General features: G+C 36.7%; 1 protein-coding gene across 16 annotated transcripts in view; it reads right to left on the bottom strand.

Annotated features, from left to right (window-relative positions):
- GPBP1 (GC-rich promoter binding protein 1) overlaps positions 1 to 16,997 on the bottom strand; it is a 65,502-nt gene that overhangs the window by 27,914 nt on the left and 20,591 nt on the right. For all 16 annotated transcript variants that reach the window (XM_086361809.1, XM_086361818.1, XM_086361808.1 and 13 more), the window contains one exon: positions 2,675 to 2,794. In XM_086361809.1, the coding sequence (XP_086217935.1) occupies positions 2,675 to 2,737 (63 nt within the window). In that variant the 5' untranslated portion in view covers positions 2,738 to 2,794. The remainder of the gene's footprint in view (positions 1 to 2,674; positions 2,795 to 16,997) is intronic.

Below are 16,997 nucleotides of genomic sequence, written 5' to 3'. Positions count from 1 at the left end.
AGTCTATTTCTTAATAATCAAAAAAAGGAAGTTATTAAACATAAATATTTAAAGTCAAGCACACATATGTTCCTACACTAACGCAAGCACTTTGGGTCAAGTTACTTGTCTCTGTCAACCTCAGTTCCCCATCTGTTTACATGGATTGGGGCAAGTAGTGGTGGAAGAGCCGAACAGTATTTTACCTTTTATGCTTTTGTTTGCCTTCTTATAAAGCGCTTTACACAGTGACTGGTATACAGTAATGACTTGAGAAATATTAGTTACCACATTTTAAATCTTTTTCTGAATTTTTAAAAATAATAGCATAATTTTCTGATTCCCAGAATATGTGAATCAACAGTTAAAAACTACTTAGTAAACAAGAAGTTTCAATGAATTCAGCTACCAGTCTAAATTTTCTCATCCTTTCTTAGCCTAAAGTTTAAAAAGCACAGTTTCAATGCAAACTGATACTACTTATATTATTGAAGGCAAGTAATTACAATTCTATTTTTCAAACTGCAGGTGAGGTCTCATTATAAATAAGACACATAATTAGTAACAATTTGTTTTTAGCATTTTTTTTTTGATTGGAATAAAAAGACCCCAAGAGAAAGAAGAACATAGGTAAATGACTTTTTAGTTACAGCTATGTGAATATGAAAACATGATGTAAAATTTCTTACTGGGTCCTAATGAACAGTTCAAATGCCAGTATGTCTATTTCATAGACAGAAACAACCACATGCAGTTTAAAATTTCACCACATGATGGGGCTAAAATTCTGCACACCTTAGAAAACTGCTCAGGTGCAGTGTTGAAAACATTGTTAACCCTTAATTCAAGTACTCTTATCATCTCTTCAAATAATAAAAGAAAAGACTTAACACAAAGTTGAAAAAGAGAACCCAACAGTTATTTATGACTATCCCATTTATTCAGGAAAAGATTAAAAGGGCTCTGTCAGAAAACAAGAATTACAACTGAAAACCCACGAATAGTGATTTTGAGTGATACAGACAGCATTAACACCTAATGATGTGTGTATTTATTTATTTGTTAAAACCACTTTGCGAAAGGTCTAAGAAGGTAATTTCAAATATTGCTAGCTAAGAGTTCAAAGTGACATTATTTTCTGTAGGTAAGCTAAAATAAATTAGAATTAATTGAAAATTTAGAATTGGCAAAATCAAGACTTCGTTTCATGAGGGCCTATATTCAGATCAAATGTCTGGTTCTAGAAAACATTAAGAATTCCACCACACAAAACAAAGTCAATCTTAATCAACCTTAATCAACACTTCAATGAAGACAAGAATTATCCTCAATAATGTTTGTAACTAATTTTCCAGGTGCTGATAATTTTTATTGATATGTTTAAAAATGAAAACAAATCTTAACTCATTTCAAAGAGAAAAGGGAAACAAACGGAGGAGCAAGAAATTCATGTACTTCCAGGCTCTGAAGTAGGTCTGGAAAAAACTGAATCCAGGAAAAGCATAGCTGACAGCAACCAGGGGGGTGGGGTAGACATAAACAACAAGAGCAAAGCAAATTTCAGAGACCTAAATAGAAGAGGAAAGGCAGGCAAACAGAGTCTGTAACTAAGAAATGGTTTTCCCATTTCCTAACAACTGTGATCCCATTTTATAATCTATGAAATAAAATGTTTAATCATTTTACAAAATTCACAAATGAAAATACTACAAAATAGAAAATGCATCCTAGATTCTAGTCTAGGCTCACACTAATCATATGAAAAGAGGCAAGTCAATGAGCCTTCCAGAGAATCCATCTGCATAAAATAAAGTCAGTTCACACGCTGTTTCTCCAATGCAACTTTTCCAATATATTATGATCTGACAAGTCCTTACTGGGGAACAACTCTACAAATTTAAAATTGTTCCCATAAAAGCTGTTTCAGCAAACTGTTCTATAAGAACTGCTTGGACCCCCAAAAGGTCCTAGATGAATGCTTTAGCATGGTAGAGACTGATTAAAAGGTAAGCAGATGATTAAGACCTCCCTCTTGATTCCTTTGCACTATGGAAAAAACGAAGTGGAAGATAGTATGGAGCCAGATAGATTGATTCTAATCCATTTCAACATCCCTCTCAGCAAGGCTTATAAGCAGATGACAATTTCAAGCATGTCAAGCATGTCTTATACACTAAGTTCTGTTTCGGTTATATAAAATGAACATTTTAAAATCAGTGAGTCATCTGATATGTAGCAACACTGCAATGTTCTCATAACTCCTAAAACTGAGTAATATGCCAAAGTCTTATTATTTGAAAAAGAATTCTTCCAGTTTTAAGGAAAGACTTAAAAAACTTCTGATTTTTTTTAATGTTATCTATAGGAAAGTAAGCAAAGTTAGTTATCAGAAGAATAGTACACAGAGAGGTAAGCCGCAAAAGTAAAGTGCAATGTATTTAACTGGCTTGAATTGTAAAATGCAGAACTTTAGCACAAAAGATAACTTTTGAAGTAAATGGTTTAAGAATGTTGATGGTATACTGAAAATTGACATATATAGATAAACCAACACATTAAATATGAAATAATTTAGAAAGTTTAGGTGTTTCTCTGCAAAACATTAAGCTTTGGTTTAACTACATCTGTGCACAACATGAACTAAATAAAAGCAGATAGAAAGACAAAAAGAAAAGAGAGATGCAAGAAAGAATACCTTTGTTGATGATGGTGGGGTAGGAAAATTAAGCCAGGCTGGAGCAAAGTCATGCTGCGCCATTTAGGTCCAGTCTCTCCAACTCAGCGAAACAAGGTTTCAACACCTCATGGCAAGTCCCTGTCATACAAAAGCGGAAAACATTAGATCTATATAGTTCCTGGCCAAAGTATCTTATACCTCCTTTAAATTACAATGATCTGACTACTATAAGATTTCAATTATAATTCTAGAAAAGGCAAAAATATAGTGACAAACCAGATCAGCACAGTGGAGGGTAAAGGGCCTGGAGAGAAGGGAAATGACTACAAAGGGAAGAAAGAAATTTTCAAGGGTAACTGGGTATTTATCTTAATTGTGGTGAAGGTTATTATACAAATGTAGACACCTGTTAAAACTCACCAAATTATGCACTTAAAACTGGATAATTTTATTATAAACTACCTCAATGAAGCTTAGTTTTGAAATTATAATAGTCTTGAAACAGACTAGTTATAAAGTGTCTCCTGATGTGACACAATATGATGCACACAGCATTACCTATGTACACAGCACATGTTCTTCCCCCCTGGCCCATACAGAATCTGAATTCTGATCTAATTACCAATTTGCAGGAAATTCAACACAGATAATAAGTTAAAGGACAACTGAGGGAAGTAATCCCATCGAATGGAGATGACATGATATTCTACAGGTCAAATGACCTGGCTTCTTCAACAAATACATGGATTTCACAGACAGATCAATCAAATACATGTGGACCTTACTTACATAGATCCTTATTCCAACCAAATTCAAAAAGTGAAAATTATGAAACAGTCCAAAATTTGAACATGATCTGAATATTAAATGACTTTAAGAAATTATTAGTCACTGTAGATGTAACTGTTAGTGCAATGACGGTACAGTGGACCCTTCAATAATAAGGTCTCAAACTGTCATGGTTTGAGATACTTATATACAGATTTTTTTTCACTAAATATGTAATACAGCACTACATGACCTGAGGTTGGCTGGATCCAAAGATGTGGAGCAGCAAGTGGGGAGGGCCAACTGTAAAGATTTTTTGATTTCTCAATCAGACTTTTGAACTGCGTGGATGGACAGCACCCCAACCTCTATGCTATTCAAGGGTCAACTGTATATAAAAGGACATATACTGAAGTCTTTGCAATTAAATCCATGTATCTGGAACTTGCTTTAGGGGAAAAAAACAAGGAATATGGAAGTCACTGAAACAAAGTTGTCCGTGTGTTATAAATGTTAGTACAAGGTGGTACCTAAGTAGTCTCTCTACTTGCATGTATATTTGAAAATTTCCACAGTTAAAATGATTTTTAAAATTACAATCATCACAATGGGCATCCACTACTCTTCTACATTCTAAATTTAACTTTTTGGAAGCCTTTCTCAATTGCACCAAAAATTTCAAGTCACCAGCCCAATCTAAACACAGTAAATTCACAGATTTTTTTAAAATGGGGAAGAAGCCAACTGGGCAACTGTACTCATTTCAATATAGAGCTTAGAAATTAGTCAATGAAGAAATCAAATTTTCTGAACATTAATGTCTAAATTTACTAATGTCTTATAATTACAACTGCGGAATAATCTCAAAAGGGAAATTTTAAGAAGCAAAAGTATCAATACTACTGATAATCATCCTTTTTCAAAATTCTTTCAAATGTAAGTGCTATGGCAGAATTTAAGTCATACCAAAGTATTTCCTAAAATAAAAATTCTCGAGATACTACACAAAAACTCCACTTCTACTATCCAATGTACTGGAAAGGGGAAGGGGCGGAGTGAAGGTCAACAAACGTCAGATATAAGAAACAGAAACTGGTTAACTCACTAAGGTAAAGAAAATGTTTACATAATTAAATGAGCAGGGCTTCACTGGTGGTCCAGTAGTTAAGAATTTGCCTGTCAATGCAGGGGACACTGGTTGATCCCTGGTCCTCAAAAATCCCATATGCCACAAGGCAACTAAGCCTGCGTGCTGCAACTACTGAGCCTGCGCCCCTAGAGCCTGCATTATGCAAGAGAAGCCACCACAACACCAAGCCTGCACACAGCAACTAGAGAGTAGCCCCGGGAACCACAGAAAACCAAAGATTAAATGGTAAGTTACACACTAAACTTATTCCTAAGAGACACACCACTACTATTATCTCTTTCTGTGTGTCTTTATGAATTCTAATTTAAATCAATTCTTAAATAATAAAGCATAGATAGCTAATGGTATAAGTTTTCCTGTTCTGAAAAAAGGTAAAGAGCAATACTAGTTAATATCACATTTATGCCATCCCCTAAACAAGCCACCTTGATATAAGAAAAACTGAGCTGAAGGCATGCGAGTTCCTAAAATTTCTTATCAACCTAAATGCAGAAACTGCCAAAAGAATTTATTAATCCCCTCTCCTGGAGCAACTCATCTTCTCTTTTTGGGAGAACAAAAAAGAAAAAAAAAATTCAGCACCATACTCAGACACTGCCACAAACGCCTAAGGACCCCGTTATCCATTTTGTCTCAAAAATCATTTGCTTTCTTCTACTAAGTATTCTTTCCCCCTGTGAAGTTACGTATACACACAGACCCCAAGTTCTACTCATCCTCTTTGAGTTACTCACGGTGAGAGGTACTGCCAAGTGACCGCATGCTAATAAACTTGTTTGTTTTCTCTTGTTAATATGTCTTTCCTCAGTTTAATTTACAGAGCCCCAGCCAGAGAACACAGGAACGGAGAAAAGAAATTTTTCCCTGGTGGCTGAGGGGTAAAAGAATCCGCCTGCAGTGCAGAAGATACAAGAGACATGGGTTTGATCCCTGCGTCAGGGAAGATCCCCTGGTGGCAGGCTCAGCAACCCACTCCAGTATTCTTGCCCAGAAAATCCCATGGAGAGAAGAGCCTGGCAGGCTACAGTCTGTAGGGCTGCAGAGTCAGACACGACTTAGCGGGTGAACAACAGAGGAACTAAGATGCCACATGCTGCAGGGCAACTAAGCCTACAGTCACAACTACTGAGTCCATATACCACAAATAAGAGCCCAGGCACCACAAAGAAAGATCCCGCCTGCCACAACTAAGACCCAATGCAGCCAAAAATAAATAAATATTTAAAGGAAAGACAGAGTACCCTAACACAGATCCAATAAACAATGACTGGGAGAGTTCTTATTTCTTTCATTTTCATTCCCTTTAGGCTCCAGACACGTATCTGCAACAAAACACAAGCTGGACAAGGTAACAATGGCTCTTGTTTGAAGAGCTCTGACAACAGCCATATCTACGGACAGCTGAAATAAAACTATTATATTGCCTTGAAACTACTTTCTATAACCACTGAACCTTTAGTAAAGTCTTATGAAAGGCTGCAACCTGTCTCAGCTGTGCTATGAGCACTAAGTTGATTTCTTGCTTGCCTATGTGTGAAGGATTTGCAACCTTTAGACAATATACTGAGCCTGATAACTTCTTATTCACCATGGACTTTTTGCATTAAACTTTATTAAAATATTATTTCTCTCAAACAACAAAACACTAGGTGATTACAATCTGAGGGACAGAGACCTCAGAAACTACCCAAAACAAAGAATACAGACTTTCAGAAATAGTTTAGAAAAGTCACTAAATGAACACACAACCACAACCCAATAGTAAGCAACTCCAACGATGGGAAGAAAAAAATATTTGACTCCTAGAGTCTCCAACTTATTGATTCAGTATTCAAAATGCTTGATTTTCTAATAAACATTACAGAGCATGCAAAGAAACAACACAGTACAGCCCATGGGGCAGTGGGGGTGGGGGGGGGGGGCCGGGGGGGAGCTGTGACATTAGCAGAAACTGCCACTGATGAGAAACAGACATCAATTGTCTTAAATACAAAGGGCTAAAGGAAACCAGAACAATGTCTCAACAAACAGTATCATAAAGAGATAAGAAATACAGAAAAGAACCAAACAAATTCTGGAGCTAAAAAGTACGTTAACTGAAATGAAAATTTCACTACACAGTTTAATAGCAGATTTGAGCCAGCAGAAAGAAGAATCAGAGAACCTGAAGAGTGAAGAGGTCAATTAAAATTACCAGATTAAGGAGCTAGAAGAAAAGAAAACTGAACAAAAACCTGTGGGACATCATCGAGCATACCAACATACACATAACAAAAGTTTCAGGAGAGAAAAGAAGGGGGACAGAAAAAGAAATCAAGAAATAATGGCTAAACACTTAGCAAATTAGCTAAAAACACAAAATATACATATCCAAGAAGTTAACTGAACTCCAAGAAAGATAAACACAAAAAGATTCACACCAAGACACACAACCATCTAGTCAAAGCTATGGTTTTTCCAGTAGTCAAGTATGGATGTGAGAGTTGGACTATAACGAAAGCTGAGCGCCGAAGAACTGATGCTTTTGAACAGTGGTGTTGGAGAAGACTCTTGAGAGTCCCTTGGACTGCAGGGAGATCAAACCAGTCAATCCTAAAGGAAAACAACCCTGATTTCTGTATCTGTGGGTAAAACTATAAGAGCTAATAAACTCAGCAATATTGTAGGATACAAGATCAACAAAGAAAATTCAGTAGCATTTCTATATACTAGCAGTAACAATCCAAAAGGAAATGAATAAACAAGTCTATTCAAAAATTATCCAGAAATAAATTTAACCAAGGAGGTTTAAGATTTGTTCACTAAAAACTACAAACCATTGCTACAGGAAAATTTTAAAGATCCAAATTAATATAAAGACACGCTTTGTTCAAGGACTGGGAAACTTAAGTATTGTTAAGATAGCAATAACAGATTCAACATAACTTCTATTAAAATTCCAAAAACCCTTTTTGCAGGAACAGAAAAGCCATTCTCAATTCATTTGGAACTGCAAGGAACCCCAAACAGCCAAAACACTACTGGAAAAGGAGAACACAGTTACAGGACTCACAAATCCCTATTTTGAAACTTACTACAAAGCTATAATGATCAAAATGATGTCTTACTGGTATAGTGTAAGGGATAGATATATAAACCAATGGAACGGAACTGAGAATCCAGAAAAAGTCATACATGTATGGCCAATTGACTTTTTTTTTAACCAAACTGCTAAGACCACAACAAATGGATTTCAACAAGTGGATACCCAATAAACTCCTATTGATATCTATCAAAATGGATCAAAGACCTACAAAAGCTAAAATTATAAACTAGCAGAAGAAAACAGAAGTAAGGTTTCACTAATTTGGATTTGGCAATAGAATTTTAGATACAGCACCTTTGGATTTCACTAAAATTTAAAAATTCTATACAAAGGATATCATCTAGAAAGTGGAAAGACAACAAAATGGAAGAAAATATTTTCAAATTTTATCTAACAGGTGTCCAGTGTTCAGAATATAAAGAATTCTTGAAGACAATGTAAAAATGTGCAAAGGACCTGAACAGACATTTCTCAGCATCCCTCCAAGAAAGGGGAAAGGAAACAAAAGAGTAAAACAGTAAGTGTTAGACAACCCTGGTGGTCCAGTGGTTAAGAATCCTCTTGCCAATGCAGGGGACATGGGTTTGATCCCTGGTCCATGAAGATTTCACATGCCACAGGACAACTAAGCTCATGCGCCGCAACTATTGAAGCCTGCATGCCTTGAGCCTGTGCTCCACAATGCAAGAGAAGTCACTGCAATGAGAAGCCTGCCCACTGCAGCAAGAGTAGCCCCACCTCGCAGCAACTACAGAAAGCCCAAGTGCAGAAAAGACCCAGCACAGCCAAAAATTAATTAATTAAAAAACAAGTGTCTGTACACCCATGGTTGATTCATGTCAATGTATGGCAAAAACCACTACAATACTGTAGTTAGCCTCCAATGAAAATAAATAAATTTAAATATATATATATAAATAATATAAAAATGAAATTTAAAAGTATATAAAATAATAACAAGTGTCGTCAAATATATGAAGAAACTGGTACCCTGGTACATTTTTAATGGGAAGGTAAACTGATGCAAGTGCTGGGGAAACAGTTTGATAATTCCTCAGAAAGCTAAAAGCATATAGCACATGACTCAGTAATACCACTGCATTCAAAAGAATTGAAAATGGATACTTAAATACTTGAATGCTGATGTCCACAGCAGATCTATTTACAACAGCCCAGAGGTGGAAACATCTCAATGTCCACCTATAGATAAATGAATAAAAAACAAACCGTGTACGTATTCAATAGAAGACATATTCTCTTATGATTAACCATGAAAATATGCTAAGCCACCAAAAACATCCAGAAGCCAGATCACATGCTATACAATCCCAATTTTTATGAAATATCCAGAACAGACAAATTCAGAGATGAAAAGCAGAGACCTAACCAGGGACTGCTGGGAAGGAGGAATGGGACTGGCTGCTAAATGGATTCAGACTTTTCTTAGAGGGTAATGAAAATGTTCTGGAACTTGGTTTCACATCATTGTTAATGTACTAAATGACACTGAATTATACATTTTTAAATGGTTAATTTCATGTAACATGGCTTTCACCCCATAAAAATAAATGTGCTATATTATAACCCCCTGAATAAAACACTATGAATCCAGATATATATACAACTGAAAAATTTTAGAAGGAAGAGGTTATTTATACAATTTCTAAGTACCTCAAAAAAAAAAAAAAAAAAAAGGTTACTACAGTTTTGCAATGAAATGGCCTGGCACATAGCCTGGGAAATCCTTAATCAACAGACCAAAGTAAGCATCATCAGTAAAAGAACAAACTGAAATTGTGTGCCAATGAGCAAGACAGGGCACCATTTCACTTCTGTAATATCCTAACCAAAGCACAGCCTGTCTTCAACAGGAGAGGCACTAACTTGAGAGACATTCAGTTCGGTTCAGTTGCTCAGTCATGTCCAACTCTTTGAGAGACTCCACGGACTGCAGCATGCCAGGCTTCCCTGTCCATCACCAACTCCTGGAGCGGTGATATTATATGAGACACATTGTATGTACTCTAACAACTAGCTCAAAATCTTCAAGAATCAGGTTTTTTTAAAAATCATTTTTCTAAAATGATAAGGCTGTGACATGTTTATTCTGTATTTTTGCATCATGTTTTTAACACTTTTTAAAGTTTTTTTTCTTTTTTTTGATGTGGACCATTCTTAAAATTTTTATTGAATGTCACAATATTGTTTCTGTTTTATGTTTTGGCTTTTTGGCCCTAAGGCATGTGGGATCTTAGCTCCCCAACCAGGATGGAACCTGAACCCCCCTTTCTTTGGAAGGTGAAGTCTTAACCACTGGACCACCAGGGAAGTTTCATATTTTTAACTTTTGAAAAGTATATTCTGACATCTTATTCCACTGTTGTGTCTGCTTCACTACTGCAATACCACTAATGAAGTCTGATTAACATTTAGTAAGCGTAGGTGATTTCCAGATTTCCCTAATAAAAAGTAAAAGATCCTTTCACTATAGATTCTGACTCAGCGGTTCTTAAGGCTGAGAATTCTATTCTTGAGTACTTTAAGTAATGATAATCAGGAAAAGATGGTAAGTACTGTAATATTTACCAAGAAAAAAACTCTTGCCTAAGGAACATGGCCTCTAAACACAGGAAAATAATCTACTGCTCTACTGTTTTTTGCAGTTTCAGTTATGAAACAAAGTGTCTAGTATCTTTTCTTAGTTATCAAACTCTCAATTATAGATTAGACTCTCAAATATAAAACATCAGCAAATTTCACAAGAAATCTAGAGTATTAGAAATTTCCATCCTTTAAAAAGCTTCACATTATTGGCTTGCTTTAACCTTGAATTTTGTTAGGTTCCCTACCTCCCTCAGCTTATCTCTTATTAAGTTGCTCAGAACCTGTTTTACTTACATATAAAAATAAAAAACAAAACAGAAGAATTTTATGAGAATTGTTATTTGCTAAATTGCTACATGTGAAAATTGCTACTTTCACCCCTACAAAAAGAATTCTATTTAAGGAGAAAAAAAAAGACTGGAAACAGCATGCTTTCAATTCTTGAGATTTTAGATTACTAAAGGCTTAATACACAAAATATAACTGAAGTACTCCAAAACTTATAATGAGCTAACAATTTTCATACAAAATGTACCACTACAAAAAAAACAACCCCTACTCTATAAACAAATTTTTACTCACTGAGCTTCTCTGTCAAGCTCACAATACTAAACAGTTTAAGTCATCCCTGAATGAGATCTTTTTTTAAGGGCTGGTAAAGATACATTTTAATTTAGAATTATACTGCAAACAATATGGTCTATATAGGATAAAATTTAATTCAAATCAGCTCATTTACTAAACAGCCAATGTAAGCAAAAACAAGCAGCACTAAACACTGCTGAAGATACTAGATTTAAAAGGGCAGTCTTCCCTCTTTAACAGCTAACAAATGGAAACAAAGTTGCTGCCTCATATCCTTCATAAGTTAAGGTATAAGCAAATTATCCATCTGAAGTATTTAACCAAAGAAAAGCGCAAACTATGTGTGTGTGTGTATGTGTGTGCGCACGCGCGTGCACTTCGTCACTCAGCCCCATCCAACTCTTTGCAACCCCACGGACTGCAGCCCACCAGGCTCCTCTGTCCATGGAATTTTCCAGGCAAGAATACTGGAGTGGGTTACCATTTTCTACTCCAGGGGAATATTCCCAACCCAGGTCACCCCTTGACTGTGGACTAGTCTTAATAGCTTGCTTCTAATGAAAAGAATGTGGTAGAAGAGACTTCTAAGACTAGGTCATAAAAGGCACTGCACCCTTCTACCTACTTTTCTTCTCAGATCACTTCCTCTTGAAATGCAGAAGCCAGGCAAACAGTTGGACATCTACATATGCAAAGGAAATTTGAGTGCTCTAGACAACAGCCAGCAGCAACCTGCTAACCCAAAGAAGAACACCTTCTTAGAAGGAGATCCTCTAGGCAGCAGTGTCAAGCCTTCAAATGACAGCAACCTTTGAGATTTTTATGAAAGAAATGGAAGAAGCCAGAACCACTCAGCTAAACTGCTACCAAATTTCTGGCCCACAGAAAATTCACGTGCAAAAGTATTTTAACTCCCTTGTTAAAAGAATATACAGTTTAAGGGGAAAAAAAATGATGTTTTGCCATTAAAAAAATGCCAATATTGTTAGAGTTCAAATAAAGTAAACAGATACACTTTAAAAAATAAATGTGGCATCAGTTTATATATGTTCTCTGAAAGGGGTGGGGTGGGGCGCAGAATAGGAAGAGATAATTTACCCCCAGACTAGGTCCTTCCCAGGTGGTTCAGTCAAAAATCCGTTTGCCAATGCAGGAGAAAGCAGGTTTGATCCCTGGGGGTCAGAAGAACCACTGGAGAAGGAAATGGCAACCCACTCCAGTATTCTTGCCACGGACAGAGGAGTCTGGCAGGCTACAATCCATGGGGTCAGAGAGTCAGACACAATTTAGCAACTAAACAACAACAAAAAAACTACAGAGCCTGTTACGATATGAACTCAAATCTTCCTGCCTCAAAACCATGCTCATTGTTCATTATCAGTATATTTCTCAAACTTTTTCCCACAGAAGTTACTTACAAAATTAACAAACCTGCACCCTCCAAAATGTATTTTCAGAAAGTAACCAAAACAACTCGTCCTCAAGTCCTATTGTACAAACTCATGAAATTTCTGCACGGTACTTTATATATGTTTCAATATAAAAAATTTTAAGTTACTTATTCAACTAAAATAACCTTGGATCAGAGATGATTAGTTTACCTTAAGGTTTCTTAAACCGTGTGTTTGAGAAAACACTGCTATAACAAGGTAAAATCCCAAAGATGACTTAGTTCAACTGGAATATAAACATGAGAAAAAAAACAGAAAGATGTATAACTATGGTTAAATATAGATATATATCTTAGATACAACTGACAATGTTTCATATAATATAGAATATTTTTAAAAAACGGTATTATAAATTAGAATAATTACCAAGAAGCTTCTAAATTACCATCCCTTAAGATTTAAAGATCTTGTTATTTAAAATCTTCAAATTTATTTAGCCCAAGACACAAAACCATAATGTTTAATGTCATGTTTCAATTAAGTACAAAGCAGAAAACAAATTACACTCTCTGGCACTGACACAGGAAGGAAATGGAATTTATCACTGTTTCTCCTTGTCTGTCCCCACACCTTGGCCAGTAACATAATCCTAAAAAATAAAAAACCTGAAGGAATCATTTTGTGTGAATAATTTAGAGTAAGCACAGAATATTTCTAAACAGGTCTCTTAAAACCACTGGGGGACTTCCCTGGTGGTACAGTGGATAGGAATCTGCCTGCCACTGCAGGGGACATGAGTTTGATCCCTGGTCCAGGAAGATTCCACATGATGCAGGCAACTAACCCTGTGGGCCACAACCACGGAGACCGAGTGCTGAAACTACTGAAGGCCACGTTCCAGAGCCTGTGCTCCTCAACAAGAGAATCTCCCACAATGAGAAGCCTGAGCAGCGAAACAAAGAGTTGCCCCTGGCTCGCTGCAACTAGCAAAAGCTCGTGAGCAGCAAACGAAGATTCAGCACAACCAAAAATAAGTAATTTAAAAAACAACCACTACTACTGGGGGTTTCCTTTCTCAATGGTACTAAGTCATTCTGTTACAAACTTCTTTGAACTAATGAATCTAGCCAATAGACTCTCAACACATCAACCCAGTAATGAAAATGTCAACCAACACCACTCAACACGCCAGTATATCTAAAACCAAGTAGAGAAAGTACTCTGAGGACACTACGTACTGCCTTGAACAGCACACAGGAATGAGAAATCGGAACTAAATTCAGCAGGCAAAGGAAGCACCCAGAAGTTTTAAAGTTACAACTGTATGTCTGGAAATGTGCTTAGAAAAAACAAATCTGGTACAGTTTGTTGTAAAATAAAGGGGGCAGGGAGGATTCAGAAAATCACCTTGAGAGGAAAGGTATTGGTTCCCATTACCACTCACTCATAACAGAAGCTTTCAAAAGATGTTACTTAAAAAATTCCAATTTCAGTGGAAAAGAGCTAGCTTCCTTCAATTTTCTAAAAACTGTAATATAAAAGCCAAACTCAAAGCTCTCTTATAAAGAATGGAAGTAAAGAGAGCAAGAATAAGGAGATAGTACATGCAAATAAATGAAGTCAGAACACTCTCATACCACACACAATAACAAACTCAAAATAGCTTATAGACAAATATAATACGTGACACCGTAAAACTCCTAGGAAAGATCATAAACAAAACATTCTGACATAAATTGTACCAGTGTTTTCTTAGGCCAGTCTCCCAAGACAATAGAAATAAAAGCAAAAATAAACAAAAGGGACCTGATAAAACTTATAAGCTTCTACACAGCAAAGGAAACCATAAAGACAACCTACAGACTGGGAGAAAATATTTGCAAACAATGTGACCAACAAGAGCTTAATTTCCAAAACACACAAACATCTTCTACAACTCAGTAACATAAAACAAACAAACCCAAACAAAAAATGGGCAGAAGACCTAAATAAGATATTTGTCCTCCATATCTAGAGATATTCTTCTCCAAAGAAGATATACAAATGGCCAAAAAAGCACATCAACAGACGCCCAATACAATAATTCTTAGAGAAACGCAAACCAAAACAATGAGTTATCAACCTTACTTGGTCAGAATGGCCACTGTCAGAGAGTCTAGAAATAACAAATGCTGGAGAGGTTGTGGAGAAAAGTAAACCTTCCTACACTGTTGCTGGGAATACAAATTCCTGCAGCCACTGTGGAAAAGAGTACGGACGCTCCTTTAAAAACTAAAAGAGAGTTACTGTATGACCAGCAAATCCCTCTCCTGGGCATGCATATGGAAAACACAAAAATTCTAATTCCAAAAGATACATGCACTCTAATGTTCATAGAAGGATTATTTACAATAGCCAAGACACGGAGGCAACCATGGACATTTATCCATACAGATGAAAGGATAAAGAACATGTACCGACCGACACACACAGGAGTATTACCCAGCCATAAGAAAGAATGAAATACCATTTGCAGCAATATGGATGGACCCAGAGATTATCAAACTAAGTGACGTAAGTCAGAGAAAGACAAATATTATATATCATTTATATGTAGAATCTAAAAAACAGTAGTACAGATGAATTTACTACAAAACAGATTCATAGAAAAAACTTACAGTGACCAAAGGTGAATGGGAGGCATAAACTGGGATTTCGGTATTAAAAGATGCACACCACCATATATAAAATAAACAACAAGGATGTAAACCAACTATACTTCAAGTAAAGAAAAAAACAACAAAGAATAAGGGGGTATTAACGATGGAAATGATGTGCAGGGGGGGAGACAGAGGGAGACTGCAGAAACACAACCTATAGGTGGGTGATTGCAAAGGACTGGATGTGAAGACAGAAACTGGATGTGGAGACAGAAAGGGAAGATGAAAAACATTTCAAAGTTAGAAAATGAGAAGGACACAAACATTTGGGGGTGCTGGTAAACGGTGTTAATACAGGGTGTTCACTTGTGAACACACTGCATACTTAAAATTTTGTGTGCAGTGTCCATTAGTGCATGTGTGTTACAAATGAAAACTTTTTACCAACAGAAAACCAGAAACAAAAATTTCAAGAACTACTGGGCAACTTGCAGCAAATCACTAAAGGCCAATGATTTAATCACTCACTCCTAGGTACTAGAACCTCTGTAAAAACCCTAAAAGAACGGGTTTGCAGAACTTCCAGGTTGCTGAATGTGCCTACTTGCTGAGGCAGTGGTATACCCCAAACTCCAAAGGGACTATTCCAGACAGCACCCTATGTACTGCTTCATTTGGCTGTTCAGTTGTGTCTTCTAGAATATCCTTTACAATAAACCAGTAACAGTAGTGTTCTGTTGCATTCCGTGAACCATTACAGAAAAATATGAAACCTGGGGGATGGCAGGGGGGAACTGGTGGTGGTGGGAGGGGTGTCCATGGGCATCTCTACTTTAAAACCAAATCAGACAGAAGTGTGGGTAACCTGAAAATCTAGTACTTGAGATTCATATCTGAAGTGGGACCAGAAGGGCAGTCCTATGGGACTGAGCCCTTAACCTGTACAGTCTAAACTAACTCCAGGTGGTAAGTGTCAGAAAATCCGAACTGAATTCAATTGTAGAAAACCCAGTTGAGTATCCACAAAAAAAAACTGGAGAACTGCTTGCTGCTTGGTATACGAATGTACATAGAGTATGGAGCAGTACTCGAAAAGAACGGAATTAGGGTAGATTCTCCAAATAAAGAGCTAAAATGGGCACTAACACCACAAAGATATTTGGCTTTCCAGAGTCCTTCAACATAACAGCCATTCAAAAAGCACTGTTTACACACATAAAGTCCCAAAGAACTTTTTAATCATTTTTAAACGTGAAGTAATAACCAAACATTTTAAGACAAGTGGCAACAGCAAGGAGACCACTAAAAACCATGAACACAGAGGAAACACATAATTCAAGAAATAACTAGCAAAATGGAATTTTCAGAACCCCAAAAATACAGAACAACTTCTTGAGAGATAAAAACATTTCCACATGAAGGGGAAAAAAATCATACGGCATCAAACTACTTAAACATCTCATGCTATAAGACAACAAAATGGCAGTCAAGGTGCTGAGGGAAAAAGTATTTTGAATCATGAAAGCTATACTCAAAGTATCAAAAGTGAAGCAGATAAATACATTCTTAGACAAGCAATTCCTAACAACCGGGAGGAAAGAAAAAGAAGAGTGGGACTTCCCTGGCTATCCAGTGGTTAAGACTCCAGGGTTCCAACTGCAGGGGGTGCAGGTTTGATCCCTGATAGAGGAACTAAGACCCCACATGCAGTGTGGCGCAGCCAAAAGAAAAAAAGACTAAGACCAGTGACCAACATTTTCTAGTCACTTTATGGACAGTTCATAAAAAAAATTAACCATTAGGGGCTTCTCTGGCGGTATAGTGGTTAAGAAATTTGTCTGGCAATGCAGGGGATGAAGGTTCAATCCCCGGTCAGGAAACTAAGATCCCACATGCTATGGAGCAACTAAGCTCCCAGGCACCACAACTATGGAGCCGGTCCACTATGGAGCCCGTGTGCCACAACTAGAGCACCCAATTGCCACAACTTCTAAAGACTGAGAGTGGCTCAAGACTCCTGGAAGCCTTGAGCCCCACACAACTAGAAAACCCAGGCACAACAACAAAAATCACATACAATGCAACAAAGATCCTGTATGTTGCAACTAAAAACCCGAGG

This window comes from Bos grunniens, chromosome 20 (assembly GCF_055505025.1).
Source record: "Bos grunniens cultivar Pamir isolate PY7600 chromosome 20, Bosgru_T2T1.0, whole genome shotgun sequence".
Taxonomy (NCBI): domain Eukaryota; kingdom Metazoa; phylum Chordata; class Mammalia; order Artiodactyla; family Bovidae; genus Bos; species Bos grunniens.
This window is presented reverse-complemented; position numbering and strand designations above follow the sequence as displayed.